Genomic DNA, 22,116 nt, shown 5'->3' with positions numbered 1-22,116 from the left:
GTTTTTTTTTTCTTCACATTCACTGGCAACACACATCCATACCGCTCAGCCTTCCACTTCTAAAATATGGAACAAATAGAAGTATGAGCAACAGTAAGAAACAAGCGCAAGTACGAAGCCCAACTCACAGTTAGCAACTCTTTCGTCACAAGTTTAAAAACTACAGTTAGTTGAATGTGGTAATATGATTCAGTACTACTTTGCAAGATTAAGGGGAAAAAGAATTCACGAATACGTGGCAGTCTTTCAAAGTAAAACCCTGTAAAACCCTGTAAGTGACCTTTGTATGACTGCAAAACCAGAATATGCAGTTAAGAGGTATGCAAACACCTTTTTAATAATGGCATTTTCTTGACATTCCCGAACAATAATAAGCAAAGCTACAAACTGCGATTGTTAAAAAAGTGCTTGAATGCCTCTTGTTATGAAGCATCGAACTGCCAAACCCCAAGACATGACAAGACGAGAAATACTGCTCGGAACACAGAAGGGCAAAAATGTTAACTTCCTACAGGTTATATAGTGGTCATGCGAACTGTTGCCCCAATAACGGAAAAGTACCCTCATGCTGGTTTAGTTCCTAGAATATTCCATGCTATTTTATGAATATAATACTCTGTATTATTTCTGTTGTTCTCCTTAAGAGTCTGCATCCAAAATCCCAATCTCTCCTTATTTCACGAGCTTCCTCCCTGTATCATCATCATTCCTTTCCACTTTGAATTATAGTTTTCTGCTTATGCTGTATATAAGAGCCTTAACTGTGTTGCTCTAAAATACCCCCCTCAAATTGGGTAATCCTAGTCCGCCTTGTTGTAGTGGAAGAATCAGCTTATCCCATTTGACTCTTGCTGTCTTCCCTTCCCAGATAAAATTTGTTAACTCTTTTAATTGCTATCCACAGCTTCTCCTCTGGTTGATAAAAAATATGCCTGACTTGTGCATAAGACTAAGGGGACTAAAACATTTTAATTGCTTGTATCCATATCCATATAGCAAAGCTTCCATTTTCTCAATGTTTGTATTATCTTCTGTTTAGTCTCTTCCCATATATCCTTACCTGTCACAACAGAGTAGTTTCTAATCCGTACTCCTAAATACTTAATTTTATCTTGCCCCCATAAATATGGATATTGTTGGACCAGTTCATGCGTGGGTACATAATTTACCACTATTACCTTTGTTTTTGCTTCATTAATTTTGTATCCCAAGAAGATTTGAAACTGTCTTAAAATATTCCACAACATTGTAATGTCCCTTTCTGGTTTTGTCATGTATAAAATAATATCATTTGCAAATAGAGCCAGCTTTTCCTGACTACCATACCAATTATATCCTTGAATTTCTGAGTCCCTTATTTTCTTTGCCAGTGGTTCTAAATGTAATGCAAACAATAAAGGGGAAAGCGGACATCCCTACCTGGTTCCTCTACTGAAGCAGATGTTGTCATAACAGACCCCACCCACATTGATTTTCGCCTCCGATCCCTGATATATACCTTCCAACTAACCATATACTTGTAACAGGGAAAGCAAATGTTTCCATTGCCCTGTTCGTGAAGTCCCAATCTACTCTGTCAAATTCTTTCTCTGCATCAAGACCCACCAGTAAAAGTGGTATTTGCTTACATTCTGCTTCCCTCTGGATCATCAATGTTCTGTTAATATTGTCAAATGTTGTCTCCCCTCCACAAAACCGCACTGATTCATATCTATCAATGTTGGTATCGCATTTGCCATTCTTTTAGCCATTATAGAGATAAACACTTTATAATCATGGTTTAGTATTGAAATGGGTCTGTATGAAGCTGGATCTGACGGGTCTTTACCCTATTTAGGTATTGCCATTACCACTGCCTTCTTCCAGGATGCTGGTACTTCTCCTCCTTTTAAAATGCTATTAAACAAAACTTTCCAGATCTTTATCAGTTTTTCCCTCCTAACTTTTTAACTTCCACAGGAATACCATCTATTTGTGGGGACTTTCCTGTAGATTGGTTATACCTAGCCATTTTTATCTCATCTCTTCCTATTCTACCTGTTAGTAATTGAGCCTCATCTACCTCTAACCTTAGCATATTTAATTCTTCTATAAACATTTCCAGTTGTGCCTTTTCTTGATTTCCATATTTCTCTGCTTTATACAAGCTTTCATAACATTTCTGAAGTATTTCTAATACTTCTATAGGATCTCTTATCTTCGTTGTTACAGGCTCCCTAAGCTTGTTGACAGCCCTTTCTACTTTCTGTTGCCTGAGTCGTTGTGCTAAAAGTTTTTGTGGTCTAGAATTCTTATCAAAAACAGTTGCTTAACAGCAATCTTTCTAAACTCATATGTATTATTGAGGTAATCCCTTATTTTCTGTTTAGCATTCTGCAGTTGCTCCTTTTCTTGTTCTGAGATATTTCCTGTTTTGCAATACTTTAACATTTATCAGCCCCTCTAAGTAATTCTTGTTACCTCTGAACCATATCTCCCTTTCCTTTATTTCCACCCTAGCTTTAAACCCCACTTTAATTTTATCACACTCCCTAGCTACATTTTCAGAAGAAAATTCTATCTTTTCTAGTAGCTCCTGAATTAATTCCAAAACCCATTCCTTAAATTCCTCTCCTTTCAACCAGTAGGTAGGAAAGTGCCAGTATTTCATTTTTATTTCATTACCTTGTGTTTTTATTTTAGTTGTTATTAGTGAATGATCTGAAATAATTATTAGGTGCATTTCAGGGCCTTCATTTAAATGCATATGTTCCTGTGAGCCATATAATCTATCTTGCCTAGCCCAGATTTTGTATCTCAGTAAATAATATGTAAATTCACTTGGAACTCCTAGTACTGAATTCACATGTTCCATGCCAAACATTTTCATACATTTTTTTTCAAAAATCTACCTTCCTTTGTTATATTTCCCTTTTAGATCCCCCAGACACATCTTCACTGTTGCAAACCAAGTTCCAATCTCCTCCTATAAGTAATATTCCTCGCTGAAAGATGATTATTTCTCCCAGAATTTTCTTAAGTTCCATTATAGCAGTTTTAGGTGGAAAATAAATGCCTGCCAGTGTAATCCTCCTCCCTAGCCAGTAGCCCCTTAGTACTATGTATCTTCCATTATTATCTCTTTTTTTCCCTCTTCTACCACTATTGGAGGTCCTCTTACAGTTAATATAAGTACTCCTTTTTTCCTTTGTCCCAGATATTGTGCTGAATAACCATCCTGAAAATGTTTCTATATCAAATTCACATCCTCATTTTTCCCATGTGTGTCTCCTGTAGCACAGCTATTTGCATTCTACATTATTAATATAGTTCACTGCTCTTTCTTTTTTATATTTTTCTGTAAGACCGTTCAGATTGAAAGACATTACAGAAAGCATATTTTCTTATATAGTTATTATTACCACCTTTTATGTATAAGTGCTTTTTTTGTCAAATGTCTAGTTTCAGCTTTTATGTTACATGCGTATACTGTTCATCAGGGTGGTCTTTTATACAACTGTTTGTCGTCATATCCATCTGTGCCTGTGCCACATCTTACATAACTTTTTGTTTTTTTGAAAGACATCAAACAGAAGAAACAACGCCCCAACTCCCCTAAAACATATTAACTTAATAATAACAGACAAAACTATGTACATCTTCAAATATTGAAATTTTTGCTTTCTAATAAGAACAAAAGTTCTAAGTTGATAGACACACAGACAGGTTAGAGTTAACCAAAAAGAAAGGTTAGTCAACCTAAGATGCATGATGCAGCCTGTGCTATTATTAAGTGCTATTTGATTTGTTCTATCTTTATGGCTTTCCCAGCTGAGAAAACACTTGAACGCTTTCAGAAAACACTTTCTCCAAGCCATTTCTCTTTATCAAAATGTCTTCTAGTGACATGCAAACCAGACACAAAACTACTAAGGATACCTTGTTTACCAGAAACAAGCCTTATAATATTCAATATTCTTTTTCATTTACATGCTTTGTAATAAATTTGTTACTGGATAACGCCTAAGGTCTTAACCCAGTCATTTCCCTATGCAAGCATTGGAAAAAGCACATTGATTTTTCTTTCGTCATACTCTCTTAACCAGACCTGTTCTCTGCTCTCCTCTTTTTTTCATTGCAGTGCCTACAGTTCTTAAAACTGAACAAAGAAAAAAAGAGAAGAAGGTGAAAAAAAACTGTTTATATCCGTATCACCATTGCATTTAAAAAAACTGAGAAAACTTTACTTCAAGTCTAATTGGTTTTGTTTTATCTTTAAAGCTCTCACAGCTGGGAAAACCCCTGATTGTTTTCAGAGAACATTATGTCCTAGCCAGTTTCTCTTTTTTTTCTTTTCCCTCAGCCAATCCCCTTCCACCACATTGTCTTCAGTTTCTCTTTATCAGATTGCCTTATGGAGACATGAAGACCAGCTGCAGAATTGCTTATTAGTATACATGCATTTGCTAAAAAAAAAGCCTCATAATATTCAATATTCTTTTTTATTTACTTGCTCTGTTTTAAAAGTAATCGATCTAAGGTCATTAAGCCGGTCATTTCCCCATGGAAGAATGAAAAAAAATCACATTAATTTTAACTTTGTCATGCCATTTTAACCAGGCTCCATTTTTTCATTGCATTGCCTAAATTTCTCAAAACTGTACAAGAAAAGAGAGAAGAGGGGAGAAAAAGAAAAACAATACCTGTTTACAATCCCCATTACACTTAAAAGTAGCATGCAAAGAAAACCATGCACCACAAATACAGTTCTGTTAAGAAAAGAAAGTGTTTTCTTTACTTACAGTTAGCTTTATCCCCTCTCTTCTCCTTCCCAAAGCATTTTTCTGGACATTAATGACACGCAGGGGGACTCTAAAGTATATACCCTAATTCAAGTGCAACAAATTTTGAAAAAAGTCCAATATTTCCAAAATGTCTTATTCTGTCATATTTCACAAATATAATTATTGCATTGTAATCCCACATTAAGTTACTGTTTTTATTGCTTTCTTCTCTGTTGCCCAAATCTTGTCTCTTCTTCATTTCCAACATAATTTTGATTCTTCTAGTCAACTTCCATGCTCTCTTCCTTCTCTGCAACATTTTCCTTTGAAATATTGGAAAAGGTTTCACAGGTACAGTCTATCTGTGATCTTTATTGCCAGAGGAACAAGAAGCAGTCTCCTTCTGTTTCATAGCTCACTTTTTGTTGGGTAGACTTTTATATTTCATCCTTTGCATGCATTTCATCAAAAAATGATTTTGTCCATCCAGGAAGGAATACCTTAAAGCCTGCTGGATACAGCAATTTGAATCTCACACCTCTGTCGCAACATTCTTTGAATAGTAGAATGAATTTACTTCTCTTTTGCCTGGTGTACAATGAGTAATCATTGTGCACACTCTGCTGTGTCCCTCTTTTAGTATTTTGTCCTTCTCCCACAGTTTTGTCAGAATCAACTCATTCTGCTGGTAGGATTGCATCTTTACTATTAAAGGTCTAGGTCACTTTCTTATAGCTAGGTTTGGAGCATACACACAATGTACCCTTTCAACTAACAGCTGCTGTTGAGGAATACCAGTTCAGTTGGTTATTTTTGCTTTTATAAAATGAATGCAGTCTGTTCCTTCCAGCTTCTCTGGTATAACTGAAAAATCTGACATTTTCCCTACTTGCTTGTTCCTCTAATTCTATTATTTTTTGAAGCATCTCTTCCTGAGCAGTCTCATAACTCAGCCAGCCATTTCATTTTGACCTCTGATTTTTGCAGCTTTATCATCTCATCTGAATATCTCTTTAAAGCTTCTTCCATTTTCCAGCATTTTGTTGTTTGTGTTGATATACTCCATCGTTTTGTTAATTTTAACCAGGTGTGTATACAATTCTCATCCTCATGTATGTTATTGGAAGTCATTTTTGAAGGTTGCATTGCTTTTTCTGAAAAGCTGCAGTACTTTTCTCAGTAAGTGTTTCTTCCTCACTTTTTGTAACTGTTTTTTTTCCAGGTTTTCTGTATTTCTTTGTTTTTTCAGCATCCAAACAGTGCACTTACTAGCCAGTTACTGAAATTTACCCACAAACACAAGTCTATTGGCCTTCTCTGCTGAGTTTCTGTTTTTATACTGAGAGAGCTCGAAACAAGCTGTTACTCAGTTTGCGGCTATCTTGGAAGTCCGTGCAAGCAAGCAAGTAATCTTGAGAGTTCTGAGCATTCTTTGCTCAGGGAAATGAAAAATTTAAAAATACAATGGCAAGCAGTTTTGTGAAAAGTAAAGTTTAAAGTTATGGGAAGTTAATAAGGGGTAGCAACCACCCTGTCAGCCTTAATACTTCAATGCATTTAAATGGAACTGTGTACAATTTAGTTTTATTTAAATGTAGCCAATGCTGTTTTTTCGTACAACAGAGTTATTGTTTTCTGAAACCGTACAATGTTTTTCACATCTGGGAGGAGAATAGAGTTAAGATAAGACCAGACAACAATCAGTGTAAGTGGGAACACATGCCGTAACATGCATTTTACCATTGGTAACCTTAATTTTAGCATAGGTAATACCGGTGGGTGCAGCTGTCAATTTTGGCAGTTGTTTCTATCTAGAGGATACATTTTTGAAGATGCACCTACGTTTTTGTGCTTGTTCTAATTTACTAAAGGAGAGGGATGTACTGAAAATGTCCTAAGTAATTTTTTGTGAGAATTTTCATTAAAACAAAAAGCCTTGAAAATGTGGCATAGGTTCAAATGGAGGTGTTAAGAAACAGCATTATAAAAGATCGTCTTGAGAAACATTAGTATGTGCATGCAGGACAGAAGTTGGAAATACACATTTAGAAAAGCTGTCATTTACAGTAGGTGGAAAGATTAGCATTTTATCATAATGGCTGCACTACTCATATTATCTTGGAACATAAACAGCCCTGTAGGTATAGATAAAAGGAAAGATTGGTGAATTATATTAAGAAATGCAGAGTGCAAATAGCAGTGCTGCAGAAGACACATTTAGAAAGAAACGAGCATCAGAATTTGACAAAGAAAGGATTTCAGGATGGATATTCAGGAGAATATCAGGGACAAAGGAAAAAGGGACTAATATTGATTGTTAAAGGAGCTCCAATGGTGATAAGAGAAAAGGGGAAAAATACATTAATGGTAGATTTGTGGTAGTAAAGGTCTGTTATCAAGGGAGGAAGATTACACTAACATGTATTTATATTCCATCAAAAACTGCTATCATGGAGCTTAAGAAGATTTGGGGAGAAATAGCTTGAGGACTGGAACTTGATTTGCAATAGAGAAGGATGTAGTAGGGGCACCTAGAAGGGAAAGTATACCAAACATGGGTAGATTTCTAAAGAAATTTATGAAACTGTTATGGAAGACTTGAATTCACTAATTGGAACTTTGACAGAATTTACATAACTGGGCTAGACTGGTTAGAAATTATATTTCACAGCAACATGTGGATTTAATTGAAAGCTTCAAAACACATCCAATAACTATTTCAGATCATGCACCAATAAAAACTAAGACAAAAATGCAGGTGCTTTTCCACCCACTTGTTAGTAGAAAGAGAGGAATTTAAGGAATGATTAGTGGAAATTATTCTTGAACCATTAGGGAAGATAGAAATTTATTTAGAAGTGATAGCTAGTAAGTGGGATAAGATGAAAATTAAGTTTAAAACAGGGTAGAAATAAAAGAAAAAAAGATATGCTTAAGAAGTAATATAAATTATTTAATGGGGCAGACAAAGGTTTTAGTATTACAGAATAATGAAATCTCTTAGAACAAGTAAAGATGCAATGTAGAATGCTAAAGAGAAAATAAGGGAGGATTTAGATAATATGCATGAATATAGAACGACTGCTTTTAAGCAACTGTTTTTGATAACTCCAGATCACAAACTTTTATCACAACGGCTTAGCCAACAGAAAGTAGAAAGGATTGCCGCCAAACTTAGGGAACATATTACAAGACAAATAACTGGAAATCCTGTTGGCGTACTAGAGATATTTTGGAAATTTTATGAAAATTTGTATAAAACAGTGAACTGTGGAAATCAAGAAAAAACACAAATGGAAACATTTATGGAAGGCATAATTATACCAAGGTTGGAGGTAGATGAGTTTCAGCAACTAACAAGATAAGAGGAGATAAGATGAAAGTGGTAATGTTTAATTAATCTGTAGGTAAGTCTCTAAGAATGGATGGTATTCCTGTGGAGGTTTGGAAGTGAGGATGAAAGAAATTGATAAGATTTAGATTTTGTTTAACAGTATTCTAAAATGAGGGGAAGCACCAATATGTTAGAATAATGCTTTTGTAGCTGTGTTACCTAAAGATAGTAAATACCTATAAGATCCAGCTTCATATAGACCCATTTCAGTTTTAAATCACAATTATAAATTGTTTATAGGCTCTTAGGTAAGTACTAGGCAATCAGTCTGCAGACCATTACAGGCATAGTCAAAAAAATCCTATTCAAACATTACCTCTAGCTTCAAGGAGGGCAAGACAAGATAGGTCAGGGGAGAATTTCAGTTTGCCAATTCAGTTATTTAGGTTGACCTTAAAGCTGGCTAGAGTGCTTCTCTGCTCCATGTAGTGGAAGTTTGTTCAAGTGGTGGTGAATATGTTGGGATGTGAATCTATCATGCCACTGCGTCTTATCTGCTGAATATTTGGTTCCTTTAATTGAGTATGTGAGTTGCTATTAGTAGAAGGAATAGGAGGTCAAATTAGGTTGTATCTTTAATGGTTTGAAAGACTAGACACAGATCTCTAAGGAGGAGTCTGTAAGAGACTTAGTGCAGAGAGAGGGCTGACAGTTTTTCCTGATAACTAAGACTTTTGAAGCCACTGATCTCTTTAGTTATGAATCTCTGAGGTTTCTCAAGTTGTGTGATATGTGTAGACAAATATATGACAAAAGGTGCATTATATTTAATAATGTATTTGACAAGGTAAGAGTAGAAGGGAATTAAGACTTATTTGGATCTAGTAGAGGTTAGTTTATGTCTGTATTAGCTAAAAGAATGTTAAAAATGTTGCTAAAATTGGTAGCTATGGGTCACTATGGTTTTGTAGAGGAGAGGCAAAAATCTGACAACATTAATAGAACAGTTATGATCCAGAGGGAAGCAGAATGTAAAAAAACGCTGCTGTTATTGGTGAGTCTTGATGCAGAGTAAGCATTTGACAAAGCAAGGTAGGATTTTATGAGTAGGGCAACGGAAGCCTTTACATTCCCTGATACGATAATAAGGTTAATTAGGAGTATATACAGTATGCAGGATCTAAGGCAATAATTGGGGATTGGCATAATAGTTAAGGTGTTCACTTTACTGACACAAGGTACAGGGTCTGATTCTCACTTTTGAAGGGAGATTGACTAGGCTTAAAATGTCCTGTAAGGGCAGCTAGCATAGTAAAGTGGGAGGGTTCCTCTAAGATAAGTTGTGTCTGAACAGAGAAATCAGGCAGTAGTGTCCTCTTTCTCCTTTGTTATTTACTTTATGTTTATAAGCCACTGGTAAAGAAAATAAGGGACTCAGAAATTCAAGGATATAATTGGTATGGTAATCAAGAAAAGTTGGCTTTATTTGCAGATGATATTATTTTGTACCTGATAAATCCAGAAAAAAGGCATCTCACTGTTACTGAACATTTTAAGATAATTTTAAGGCTTTTCAGGATATAAAATTAATAAAAATAAAACAAAGGCTGTAGCTATTAATTATGTACCCACACACAAATCGTTTCAGAAAAAATTATATGTATGGGAATGTGATAAGATGAAGTATTTAGGTGTCTGGATTAAAAAGGCTGATGTTATGGCAGCTAATTATATATTGGAAGAAACCAAACAAAAGATAATACAAAAACTGATAAACTTGAAGTTGTTTTTTGTGGATATGAATAGTAAGATATAAACAGCAAAAATGTCTTTAGTCTCTTTAGTTTTATGTACAGGACAGTTGTATTTTTATCAACCAGAGGAGAAGTTGTGGACAATAATTATTAAAGAATTGAAGGACGTTATCTGGGAAGGTAATTGGACAATAGTTAAGTGGGATAAGTTGATCCTTACAATAGAACAAGGTGTTTTAGGATTACCCGAATTAAAGGGATATTTTAGAGCTACACAGTTAAGGCTCATATATGTAACATAAGCAATAGGTTGTAATTGAAGGTAGAAAGGGATGATAGTTAAACGGGGGTGGGGTTCAAAGAATAAGGAGAGAGTGGAGTTTTAGATGCAGGTCCTAAAGGAGCATAATAATTAATCATACAGAATATTCTATTCACAAAGAAAATAGAAAGTATTCTAAAAATTAAGCCACCATGATAATGGAGAATGGAGATTTTGTACAAGGGATGACTGCAAGCAGGGCTACAAAAATATGGAAGGGGGACTGGAATTTGCTGGAGATAACTGGCAATAGAGCCAAGGTATTAAGAGCAAATAACTATAGATGGAAAAGTAACAGAATGGGATGAAGCAAAGAAGGAGATTGGGTTGCAGGCTAGAGACTGCCTTCCCTACCAGGGACTGATATCGGAGTATAGACAAAGAGATAGTTTCATTGGTGTATACTAGGCTAACCACCACTAGGTCCTTAAAAGCCTAGTTGTGCAACCCAAATGTGACTTACAGATTTGGTTTATATTTGATTTATAGGAGATAATTTACTGACTGCCTCTCTCCATCAGAGACACAGGAGCCAGACCAGGGGTGAATTTCCAATTACCCATTCATTGCTCCAAGTTGTCCATAAATAAGGATAGTGAGGAAATCTGCTTCACATTGATGTGGAGCCTGTTCCAGAGAATGGGAATTCTCTGAGAAACATAACTGTCTCTCCAACATGTCTTATTTAAGTTGCAAGCAAAATTTAGGTCTTTTAATCTAGTAGTTCTGATGATGTTTGTTTTGCGGATGTGTAAAAGATTCATCAGAAAAGGATCCAGCAGTACCTTTTTGATAGGCAAAGATCACCTCTCAAAAGTTTGATTGATATCACGTGAAGAGACAGGGCTTTGAGGCTATCAGCATAGGACATTATGTTTGCTCCCTGTATTGTTTTTGCAAGGAACCAGTTGCTGGATGTCTCTGGTCAGGTACATACCAAAGGGGGCATTATACTCTTATGATGGGCCAGATGAGAGCCGAGTATAGTGGTATGATGACCTCTCTGGACCTAGGTGCCATACCTTTGCATATAAGTTGAGCAACATAGAAGGAATTTCTGTCTACTTTGTACCTAGGTTGCCAAAGAATAGGTTGCTATCTACATGAGTTCCTAGATCCCTGAATAGTGAATTAATTTTTAATGGTGTTTTATTGATGATATAGTTACCCAGTCTGGCAGTCTTTCGAAAAGGTACTACAGTGCATTACTTGGTATTGAGTTTTAAGCCATGGCTTTGGCACCAAAGATTTGTCTGTATTAGACCTTCCTGAAGGGTGTTGTCATCTTGGGGAGATTCAGTGACTGCTTCTAGTTTGCAGTCATCTGCAAACTTGGTTAGCCAGAGGCCATTGACCTTGGCTTTAACATTGAAAAAGTAGATGCCAAAGTGGAGTAGGCCTAGCACAGAGTCCTGGGGGATTACACTGATGACTGTCCTCTTTGTTGATGTGGCCTCACAGATTCTAACCTCCTGGGTTCTATCAGAGACTCAGCTAGCTATCCAGTGTATTATAAAGGGATTTATTCCCAGTTTCTGTAAATTTGTTGACAATACCCAAGTGGGGTATTGTAACAAATTCATTAACCAGATATATGTGGGTAGTATGCTAAGTTTTCCCCTCATCCATTGTCATAGAGACCTTTTCAAAGAAGTTCACCAGATTTAGTAAACATATCTTTCCTTTGACAATGCCAAACTGGGATGGATTCAGTGGCTGGAGGTCTTAATTTCCATGATAATTCTTTCCATGGCTTTTGAAATCAGACTAGAGAGACTAATGGGCCTATAATTTCCAGGATCTGTTGAAGATATTGATCTTATGAAGGTAGATGACCATCACAGTCCTACATTCACGTGGCACAAAGCCTGTTTTAAGACTATAGTAACGCCAAGATCCTGATACGTTATATTTTAGAGTATTCTGGAGGCATCCTGGAATGTTAACGGGGCCCATTGAGGCTGTGTTCTTGTCTGTATTGAGCATAGGGGAGTCATAAATTAAAGACTTGCTCTGATAAGAGTTTTTAGTTAAAAGTGGAAGAGAAGCTGCTGTTAAAAAAGGGATAATTCATAGGGCATATAAAATATTGCATAATAAATATGAGAAACAGTCAGTTGCGGTTAAAAAAGATTAAGAAGAGAGACTGGAAAAGAAATTTACATGGGAACAATAGAAGGACATATGCATGACCCACAAGTATAAAAACAAAGCTCAGAAGGTTTAGGATTTTTGATTGTCCTTGCATAGGTATGTTTTTGATTGTCCTTGCATAGGTATGTTTTGCTCCAATCAGACTTCAAATAACTTTTCTTTAGGTATATAGCAAATGTTGAAGCTGCCATGGGGAAGAAAAAGAAACTGGGAACATATTTTTTGTGAGTGTAATGAGTTGGCAGATTTTACAAATTCTCTACAGAGTACTGTATCAGAAATATTGGGGTAGCAAATGGCTATAACTAAGGAAATTACTATTTTGAGCTGGGACATAGGATCGCAATTTTCTAGAACTTTAATGTGTTGCTAGGTTTAATTTTTTTGGCTTCAAAAAAGGCAGTTACAACTTCCTTGTTAGTGGAGTGGTGAGTATTCCTGCCTGTCATGAGGGAGACCAAGGTTTGATTCCCTGATGGGGGATAGATGAAGGGGTTTTTTTCTACCGCTGTATAGACTGGGAAACTTAAATTGCCTCAAACTCAAATGCTTAACACTTCCTGAACTTCATTAACACAAATACCCTGGAACAGGTAGTGCACACCCCAACCAGAGAATCAAACATACTGGATCTGGTACTTGAGTGCTGCAGCCCCCCCCCCCCCCCAACCCCAGTGTTGTGTCCTCAATAGTCATGTAGAATCATAAAGCTGTCTCCTTTGAAGTAAAAATCAACCTGGAAATCCTAGCTAAACCAGTAACAGGAGCTATTCTTAGGCAAACTACATCCTGTTAAGTGACAGTTGTTCAAAATTCAAGTCTCCCCTAACCTGGAGAACACAACTACCAATGCAGAATTATTCACAGAATCCTTATACAAACATGCAGATTGCTGCATATAGGTTGGTGTACTAACCATAAGTAAACCAAAAACAAACATTAAAACCAAATCCCACTGGTGGAATTGTCACCTAAACAGGGTATAAAAAAAAACTCATGGCGAAAATCAGGAAGAGCAAAGTGCTTACAGATCTAATTAAGTACAGCAAGGCCAATTATGAGGCCAAATTAGCCTCACAGACTAAGGGCAATCACAAGGCCTTTTTCAGATATGTCCACAACCTTAAAGGTAATACAAAGCAGTGTGCTGATCTGGTGGTGAATGGTACCACCTTCAACAGTAAGGATGACATAGCAAATCTGCTGTGTGATAAATTCAGCTGAAACTTCATCCCTTCTCTCCCCCAGCTCACCAGGTGGAGTCCCCTCCAACATACTTCCCCCAAATATTAGCAGGGAGCAGGAGTTGGCAGCACTCTCTATAGCTAGGAACACCACCTCTGTGGATCCCGACAACATCAATGAACAGTCTAAAATAAGACCTGTCAGGACTACTTGAGACTCTCTTCAACTATAGCCTTGAAATAGACTACTTTCCAAGTGAATGGAGGACTACAACCATCATTATCAGTCCACCTAGGAAACTACAGACCTATTAGTATGACAACCCTAATATGCAAAGCCATGAAACGAATCATCATGGAAATGATAAACAAGGACTTTGGCAACCTGCTGACACTGAAACCATCCCAATTTTGGCTTTGTTAAAGGAAAGGCATGCCTATTTAACCTGCTAGACTTCTTTGAGAAGGTCACCAAGGTAGTGGGCAAAGGTAAAACAGTGCATACTGTGTTTCTTCACCTGGCCAAGTCACTCGATACAATACTTCACTCAGACATTGTTGACAAGGTCTCTGAGATAGGCATAGATCCCTACATAACTCCCTGAATTGCTGGTTAACTCACAAACATGACCCAAAAAGTCAGGATCTGTGAGACCATCTCCACAATGAGTCTTGTCACAAGCAGAGTACCCCAGGGCTCCATGCTTTGCCTGCTCTTGCTTGCATCTAATTCTCAAAAGTCCAGGTTAATGTTCAAGGCCTCTGGCTCACCAAGTTCACAGATAACTGCAAACTGGGGGCTCTTACATACTTTTCACAAGACACCAATATCTTGCAAGAGGATTTGTCACAAACAAATGACTAGTGCCAAAGCAGTGGCCTAAAATTCAATGCAAAAAATGCATTATAATGCACTTTGGGAAACTGTCAACCCAAGTTAATTATGACATCAGTAAAATACCCCTAAGAGTCAATGGAGTAGTAAGGGATCTGGGAACATATGTGTACAACAATATGGCTGTTGACCAACACATAGCAAAATAATCATTCTATATCACCTAACTTATAGGTAAGGGTATGGCACCCAGGTCTAAGGAAGTTGTAGTACCACTGTACTCAGCGCTTATCAGACATATCTTTGAGTTCACTGCCCCCTTTGGCAGGTACCTAACAACTCGCGTGCAACAGTTGGAGTGCCCACAAAGGTTTCTCACTAGGAGAATTCAGGGCATGAATACCATGTTCTAATCTGATCATATAAAGGGCTCTGTCTCCTTATTCAGTCTCCTGCAGTTTGCTGAGAGGGGATCTTTGGCTGACTTACAGGGCTTTCTCAGACCCAGCCCGGCTGGATCAGTTGCACATGTGCAAAACAAACAGCACCAGAAACACTAGATCCAGAGATCTGATCTTCACTTATGATATAAACTAAACATGCTGGAGAGACAGATATGTGTCCCAAAGGATTCTCACTCTATGGAATAGGCTTCCCATCAAATAAAATCAGAGTTAATCCCTAACTGTATTCAAACAAAACTTTTGACAATTGGATGTGAAATTATAAATTTACCCCTCCCCCAGTCTAGCCCCCATGTCCCTTATGGGCAGAGGTCGTCAATAAAAAAAAATATTATCCTAACACCCCTAACACCACCCCGTACAGATCTGTTAGCATACCCTCCCCCATATAGAAATCCATGATACTCGACCCAAACAGTTTGGGGTGAGTGACTAGGCTTGCAAGGCCCTATTGGGCATTAGCCTAGTAACAACATATAAACCTACTAGAAAATGGAAATCAAAGTCTAAACCAACTCTGAAGTGTTGAATATTGTAATAGAAATGGAAGAGAGATCTTTAAAAAAGGGAAGGAGCAAATTACATAGAAATAAATGGAAATTGTGTTAGCAATACATGCAAAATAATGTTCAGAAGGAGGAGGAGGGGTGAGGTTTAAGTGGAGGCAGGCATTAAACAGTTTATATAATGTCTGGCTGGAGATAGTTATAAAGAAAGAAAACATATTTGATATATGATATATGTAAATGGAAAAATGTTAATCTGGTTTGTTTTCTGTTCTATTAATATATGTTTGCCTATGTCTTATGTGATAGTACAAGAAAGGTGTTTTAAAAAGCTATATGTATTTTACCAGTATTTTGAATTTCTTTCTATTAACCCAGAAGACATTTTTTCTTCAGAGCACTGTACTGTTTATATGCATGTGTTTGTTTTTTTTTTTTTTTTTCTTTTTTCTTTTTCAGGTATGAACTGCAGGGATTAGCAAGAAACTGAAATTATGAAAGACAAGTGAATTCTCTTAAATGTGCTCAAAAATCTTTCTTGAACTTATTCTAGTATTTTTTTAGTCTGTATTTTAATTACATTTTAGCAACAAAGCAAAGGCTGTTGAGACGAAATCGGATGGAGGTAGTTGGATTTCTTTGCAATCTTCCCCAAACGGAACATGACCTAAACTGCATGACTGTCGATGTTATCAAGCAAACAGTGAGTCTGCTTCACATCTTAAGTTTCTTGTTTATCCATTGCTGACTAATGATTGTACTCCTGTTTGTAGTTTCTTGTTACAGTGTGTTTTTATTAAATATAAGTAAAGTATGAACTGTTTATGATCACTTGATCTTTCTTTGGACTGTCACAGCCATGCGGCACTTATCTGGTAAACTTTGAAATGGCTGCTATGGATATGAAATGCACAGAATTTCCAACCTTATCAGTATTCACCTGTATGTTGACATAATGGAAAACACAAATATTTTTTAAGTTGGCATTCAGCTGGCAATAACTTTACTGAAATCTTTGCACCAGGTGGTAGCTTATTAGAGATTTTCTATACTAACATCAGTGGAAGACTTCTGCCCTCCTAAATCTAGGTCGGTATATTAAAAAGTGATGAATTCAGTTGCTGTCTGGTATGAATTCAGATATACAAAAAGGCCTCCAAAGAGGCTGTGCTTCTTGTACTGCTTCCGTTATAAGTGGACAAAAGCAAATGCACTGAGAATCGGAATCCCTGAACTGCATTTGCTAAAAAATTTTGTGAAAAACACTTTTAAGTGATTTTGCTGGGGGGCAAGCCCCCACATTCCCGAACTTATATATAACAACTCCACAGTCACATCAACTTGAAGAGGGGGCAAATTCCCCCCAAAAAGAGCATCACTGCTGGCACAACTTAGTGACAGTGATTTCTTGTGGAGGAACTCCAAATTTATTTGTTTATTTTTATATATTGCATTTGTTTACTGAGAAAGTCTGACTGGGCACAAGACCCATTTTCAGTGGAGGCCCAAGGAGAACTGTGCCATTGTATAAACAACAGTAATAGACAAAGTGACACTAACATTTGAAAGGCAATAATGTATGATAGTCTTTACAACATTTTTCAGAAGAGGGAGAACTGCATTTCAAATCTGATGTAGTATACAGTATACATATCACTTGAGAAGAGTACTGTCATTATTTAGAGCAAAAAATTGAGTTCTCTTAACTGGAGCAATAAAATGTACAGTATATATAATCACTGGAGGATAGTACTGCCTTTATTTAGAGCAAACAATTGAACTCTCTTAACTGGACCTTTCAGTCCATTTACATTCCAGAATAAGGTTCAGTTATTGCAACATAGAGATTATCATTCAGCTCGTTTCCACAATAGGCAGACTTTTGTATTAATGATAGCAGACCAAACCAGCCCCCGTTTGGTTGATATACATCGGACCTATATGGCAACACATACTGACATACTGTACCAACATCTCTTTTCTTATCTGTATTCCCCTGCTGGATGTGAAAAACAGTTCACTTGATTTTAGTAAACATTATTTTTAGCCTTATGAAAAAGTGCTGTGGATTACCTTTCAGTAGATACATTCTGCAGTGTTATCGTAAATGCATTAAAATATTAAGGCTGTTGGGGAGGCAACAATTTGTATTAACTCAATCGCTTCCCACTGTTTGTCACTGACCTGCATGCCAGTGTACCTTCAAATGTTAATTTCAATGTACCTTGTACATTTCTGTCAGCAAAGAATCGTCAAAGCTCCCAAGATTAATTGCCTGTACCTGTAGACATCATGTTTCCAAATAAAAGTAGTTGGTAATAACAAAAGATAGTAACTTTGCAGATGCATGAAAGAATATTTGAATGCTCAGTACTGTCATGATTAATTACTTATACCCACAGACAGCTGGTGTCCAAGTAAAAGCAGTTGGTAATGAGAAAAAAAAAAACAGCTAGTAATTTTTCAGATACATGAAAAAATCTTTGTAAATTTCACTCAGAAAACACAGTTCAGGCGTCTTATGGTTAAATGCCTGCACCTTTAGGGCCCGATTTCAAAAGACTTGCTCTCAGTGTAAGTGACTCCTTACACTGAGAGCAGGTCTTTTGGAATCTGGCCCGTCTTTTGAAATCAGTGCAGACTTACACTGGGAGCAACTCTTTTGGAATCTGGCCCCTCGACGTCTTGTCTTCTACTGGCAGCATTCACTTACGGAAAGTTAGATAACTTTTCAAATGCAAGAAAGCTACCATTTTATATGCTTTTCATAATTTTGTTTCATTTTTCAAGCCTGTTTACTTAAAAATATCTATAGCTTAAACCAACAACATTAATCTAGGCATATCCACTGTAAAAGTACGGAAAATTATCCTCTTAATACATATATGATTAGTATACTTTTACACTCCACCCCCTAACTCCAGCAGCCCAAGATCACAACATTAAACTTGCTTTGACTTAATTCTGTCAAGCCTTTCTTATCCTATTACAGTGTGAAGCCTGTTTACCTTACAAGTAAGAAAAGATATTTGTTTCTTAATATCTTTAACATATACGCCAATCAAGCATAAAATACCTTCCAACAAACATTTAAAATACCCGACTGCAGACTATACAAAACTGATTTATAATATAAAATACTAGTTGCATAATTTAAATATTAATACAAACAAAAGTTTACTTTACTTGTAGTTACATCTTCATTCCTTTTATTGTTCTTTTAAACATTAATTAAATAACATGGTATATATGTTTTACAGTTCACCCACTAGCTTAATACAGTCAACAAAATTCAACTCTTTCTCTTCCACTTCTTTCAAAGCTATATTTTATGTCTAATTCCTATATTGAATGGGATTGATATGTTATAATCTCCCATTTATTCACTAATTTCACAGTGTTGCTGTTTTTTTCCTGATAATCTCCATCTCCCAAAATCATTTTCTGATTCAAGTCCAAGGTAACCCTGATTATTTTAATCAGCTCCTGTGCTTTTTCTGTCTTAAGCATTTTCCTTTGTAACAATTGAAGACGTTTCACTGGCAAAGTCTCTTTGTGGGCTTTGTTATTGTCAGGAGAACGAGAAGCAAACTCTCTTTCTTCTTGCCGGTTCACTCTTTGTTGGATAGACTTTTTTTTTATTTTATCCTTGGCATGTTCTGCATCAAAAAAATCTTTGACCCTGAAGGGAAAAAATATTCTGGGGACAGATGGATACAACAGTTTGAATGTCATACCTGCCTCTCGGCACTGCCTGATTGTTGGGATACATTTGCATCTGTTTTGCCTGGTGTACAGAGGGCAGTCATTTTCCACAAACACTTTGCTATCCCCAACCTTTAATCATTTTCCATTTTGCCACAATTTTGTCAGGATCATCTATTTCTGCTGGTATGATTGTATTTTTACTATTCTAGGTCTTAGCTGCTTTCTTATGGCCGGATTTGGAGCATCCACTTGAAGTTTTCTCTCAATTAACAAATCCTGCTGTGGAGCAACAGTGCAGTTACTTAACTTGTACAAAATTTAATGAAATGTATTCTTTCCATTTTCTTGGATACAGCAGAAAATCTCTGGTTTTCTCTTAGTGCTTTGTCTTCTAACAGCTATTTTTTGAGAAAGCTTTTCTTGACAAACTTCATGCTCAACCTGACACTTCTTTATTGCAGGCTTATCAGTTCATCCGAACAGCTAGTCAGAAATCTTCTATTTTTTTTCCAGTCTTTGACTTTATATAGTCCTTCAGTGTTTCATTTATTTTAAACACCTCTGAGTGCATTCAATTTATTTTTCTTCTAAATTTCTGGAATCTATCTCCAGAATCAAAGCTGAAACTTAAAATGCTTTTTGCTGAACAGCTGCAAATTTCTTTTCAGCAAGAGTGTTTTCTTTTCCTTTTCTGGTTGATTTTCTCTTAATTTCTTCTTTGATGCAATCCAGGTGGTGTCATTTTTACACTTTAACTGAATTTTACCCAAACTGATAACCTCTAGTTGGCTATTTTGCATGGATTGTTTTCACAATGGGAGAGCTCTGATCAACTTGTTGATCGGTTTACAGCTATGTTGGAAGTCACATGCTGTACCAACATCTCAGCAGCTGCCCAGAATCTGTAACATGGTCACACACGTCCTTGCTATGCTAAACTACACATCAAGATAAATTCCACAAGTAAATTAAGATACAAAAATGCAAATTGCCCGGTTAAACTAGTACAGTAAAGCAAATAGATTTAAGACTTAGCATTTGTCATACCACTATATTTACTTAACATTGCAACATAATTCTTGTGATAGTTAATTAACCTATTAAGTTTGGAAAACAGAAATTCAGAGGTGAGTTGAAGTAACTCAACCTTTTGTTTCAAAATGTGTAAGTGCTTTTGTCCTTATCAAATTAAGATTTTTTCAGACAAACATAACATTAAAATGCCTGTATAGATACATATTCTCTTAAAATCTCCGGAGTACATATTCAACGAATCAGAATGTGAGAAAATTACTATTCATAATTTTTGGAGAGAATATTTACAGGGATTTTATCATTACACTTGTCTGATGAAGTCCCGTGTTACTTCAAGACAAAAGCATTCACACATTGTGAAATAAAAGTTTTGAGTTAATTGAATTCCATGTGTGGATTTTTATGTTCCATTGATATCAATTTTTCATTTTGTCTTAGGTTTTCTGTTTTTTTTTTTTTTTTTTTTGGTGACCTAATCTTCCACGGTTTCAGCTGGAGTACCTTCTGATGATAAGCTGTAGGGATGTCAGCTTACCATAATTTTTGTTGCTGTGTTGAGAAGTCTGAAAATAAAAGTTTTCCGATTCACGACACCCATATTAACAGACTAATATCATAGAAACTGAGAGTTATTAAATTGCCACTGAAAAAATAACAAAACATGCCTAGCATACATTTCAGGTGTGAACCCCTGCTTGTTTGAGTTCTTGTTAAAGAATGAAGTTGTGTATACTTTAAGCACAAGGGAAAAAACACATCATTACTCAAATAAACAGTCATACGAACTACATCCATTGCTAGTATTTCCATCTGTTACCATCAAACCTAATGCCTTTTATTAAGATTAGGACAGCCATCCTACACTATTAGACTATATAACTCTTGGTTGGATGACCCACAGTCTGATAGCGTCACATATGCTAAACACTCCCTGTAGTATTAACCTTTTAAGAGTCACAGCCTCCACTGATAAACACAAGTGGCTGCTTACACTAAGTCTGCAAATTGTAGAGATGCTGCACTATAAGTCCTTCTTCTTCTTCTTTCGGGTTTTCTCGGTTAGGGGTCACTACAGCAGATCACCTGTCTACTCATGATTGGCAGTAGAGTTTTACAGTGTCGAGTCACCAGTCCAGTGCCCAGCCTTCCACAGAAGACACACACGCACGCACTCACGCCTAGGGCGAATTTAGAGTGCCCAATCCACTTACAGCATGTCTTTGGGATGTGGGAGGAAACCGGAGCACCCAGAGGAAACCCACGTGACCACAGGGAAGACATGCAGACTCCACACAGAAGGCACCCCAGCCGAGGATCGAACCAGAGAACCTTTTGCTGTGAGGCGACAATGCCAACCGCTGCTCCACCGTGGCCGCCCTATGCTGCACTATAAGTCCACTTCCCATAAATATGCAATATGCTGCATAAGCTACTTTGCCTACTATTGTAAATTTTCTTTATTAAGCAGGTAAGATGTATAAACTAATTGTAAACCACTCAGTAGGTACTAAACTAAGTGGGATCATTGTAAGAATTCCCTGTAGTCTTTACACAGGATCCTGCTTCCAAATAAAGCCTTAAATGAGCCAGACATTTGGGCAGAGAGAGAGAGAAAGAAGTAGAACCAGCAACCACCTCCAAACACAGTTATTCTTTGACTAGAGCTTTGCTGCCACACAATAAAGATTTTTCTCCATCAGAGCTTGTCTTAAAAAAAATCCAAGCATTACCAGGGCTGCAGAGATGACAACTTGGACCTAGGACTGAGCATATCTGCTGTTAGATAGACTTTACAGCTTAAACCTATATTCTATACTCCAAAGAGGCACTAAATCTAGAGAAGGAAAGAAAAGGGGTGCTACTGTTAGCCTCTCACAGCAGTCAAAATGTGGACTATCACTTACACCCAGAATGACAGTATGAATTCTCACATAACTGCTTTCCCTTTATTTTACAAGCAGAACTTCAGTAGGATAAAGTACAGTTATGTACACTTACCATAAGTGTAGATGTTCGAATGTATTCACTGTTGCAGTCATTACATTTGGGTAATCTGT

The 22,116-nt window shown here is 36.7% G+C and overlaps 1 protein-coding gene across 1 annotated transcript in view; it reads left to right on the top strand.

Moving 5' to 3' along the window:
* The window catches only part of LOC122791746 (nuclear RNA export factor 1-like), a 603,159-nt gene that overhangs the window by 80,986 nt on the left and 500,057 nt on the right, over positions 1–22,116 (top strand). Inside the window, exon 3 of the mRNA XM_044059662.1 lies at positions 15,904–16,019. Coding sequence (XP_043915597.1) covers positions 15,904–16,019 — 116 coding nt within the window. The remainder of the gene's footprint in view (positions 1–15,903; positions 16,020–22,116) is intronic.

This window comes from Protopterus annectens, chromosome 1.part2, assembly GCF_019279795.1.
Source record: "Protopterus annectens isolate FY-2018-M chromosome 1.part2, PAN1.0, whole genome shotgun sequence".
Lineage (NCBI taxonomy): Eukaryota > Metazoa > Chordata > Ceratodontiformes > Protopteridae > Protopterus > Protopterus annectens.
Note: the sequence above shows the minus strand (reverse complement) of the source record. Positions and strands in the feature narration are given on the sequence as shown.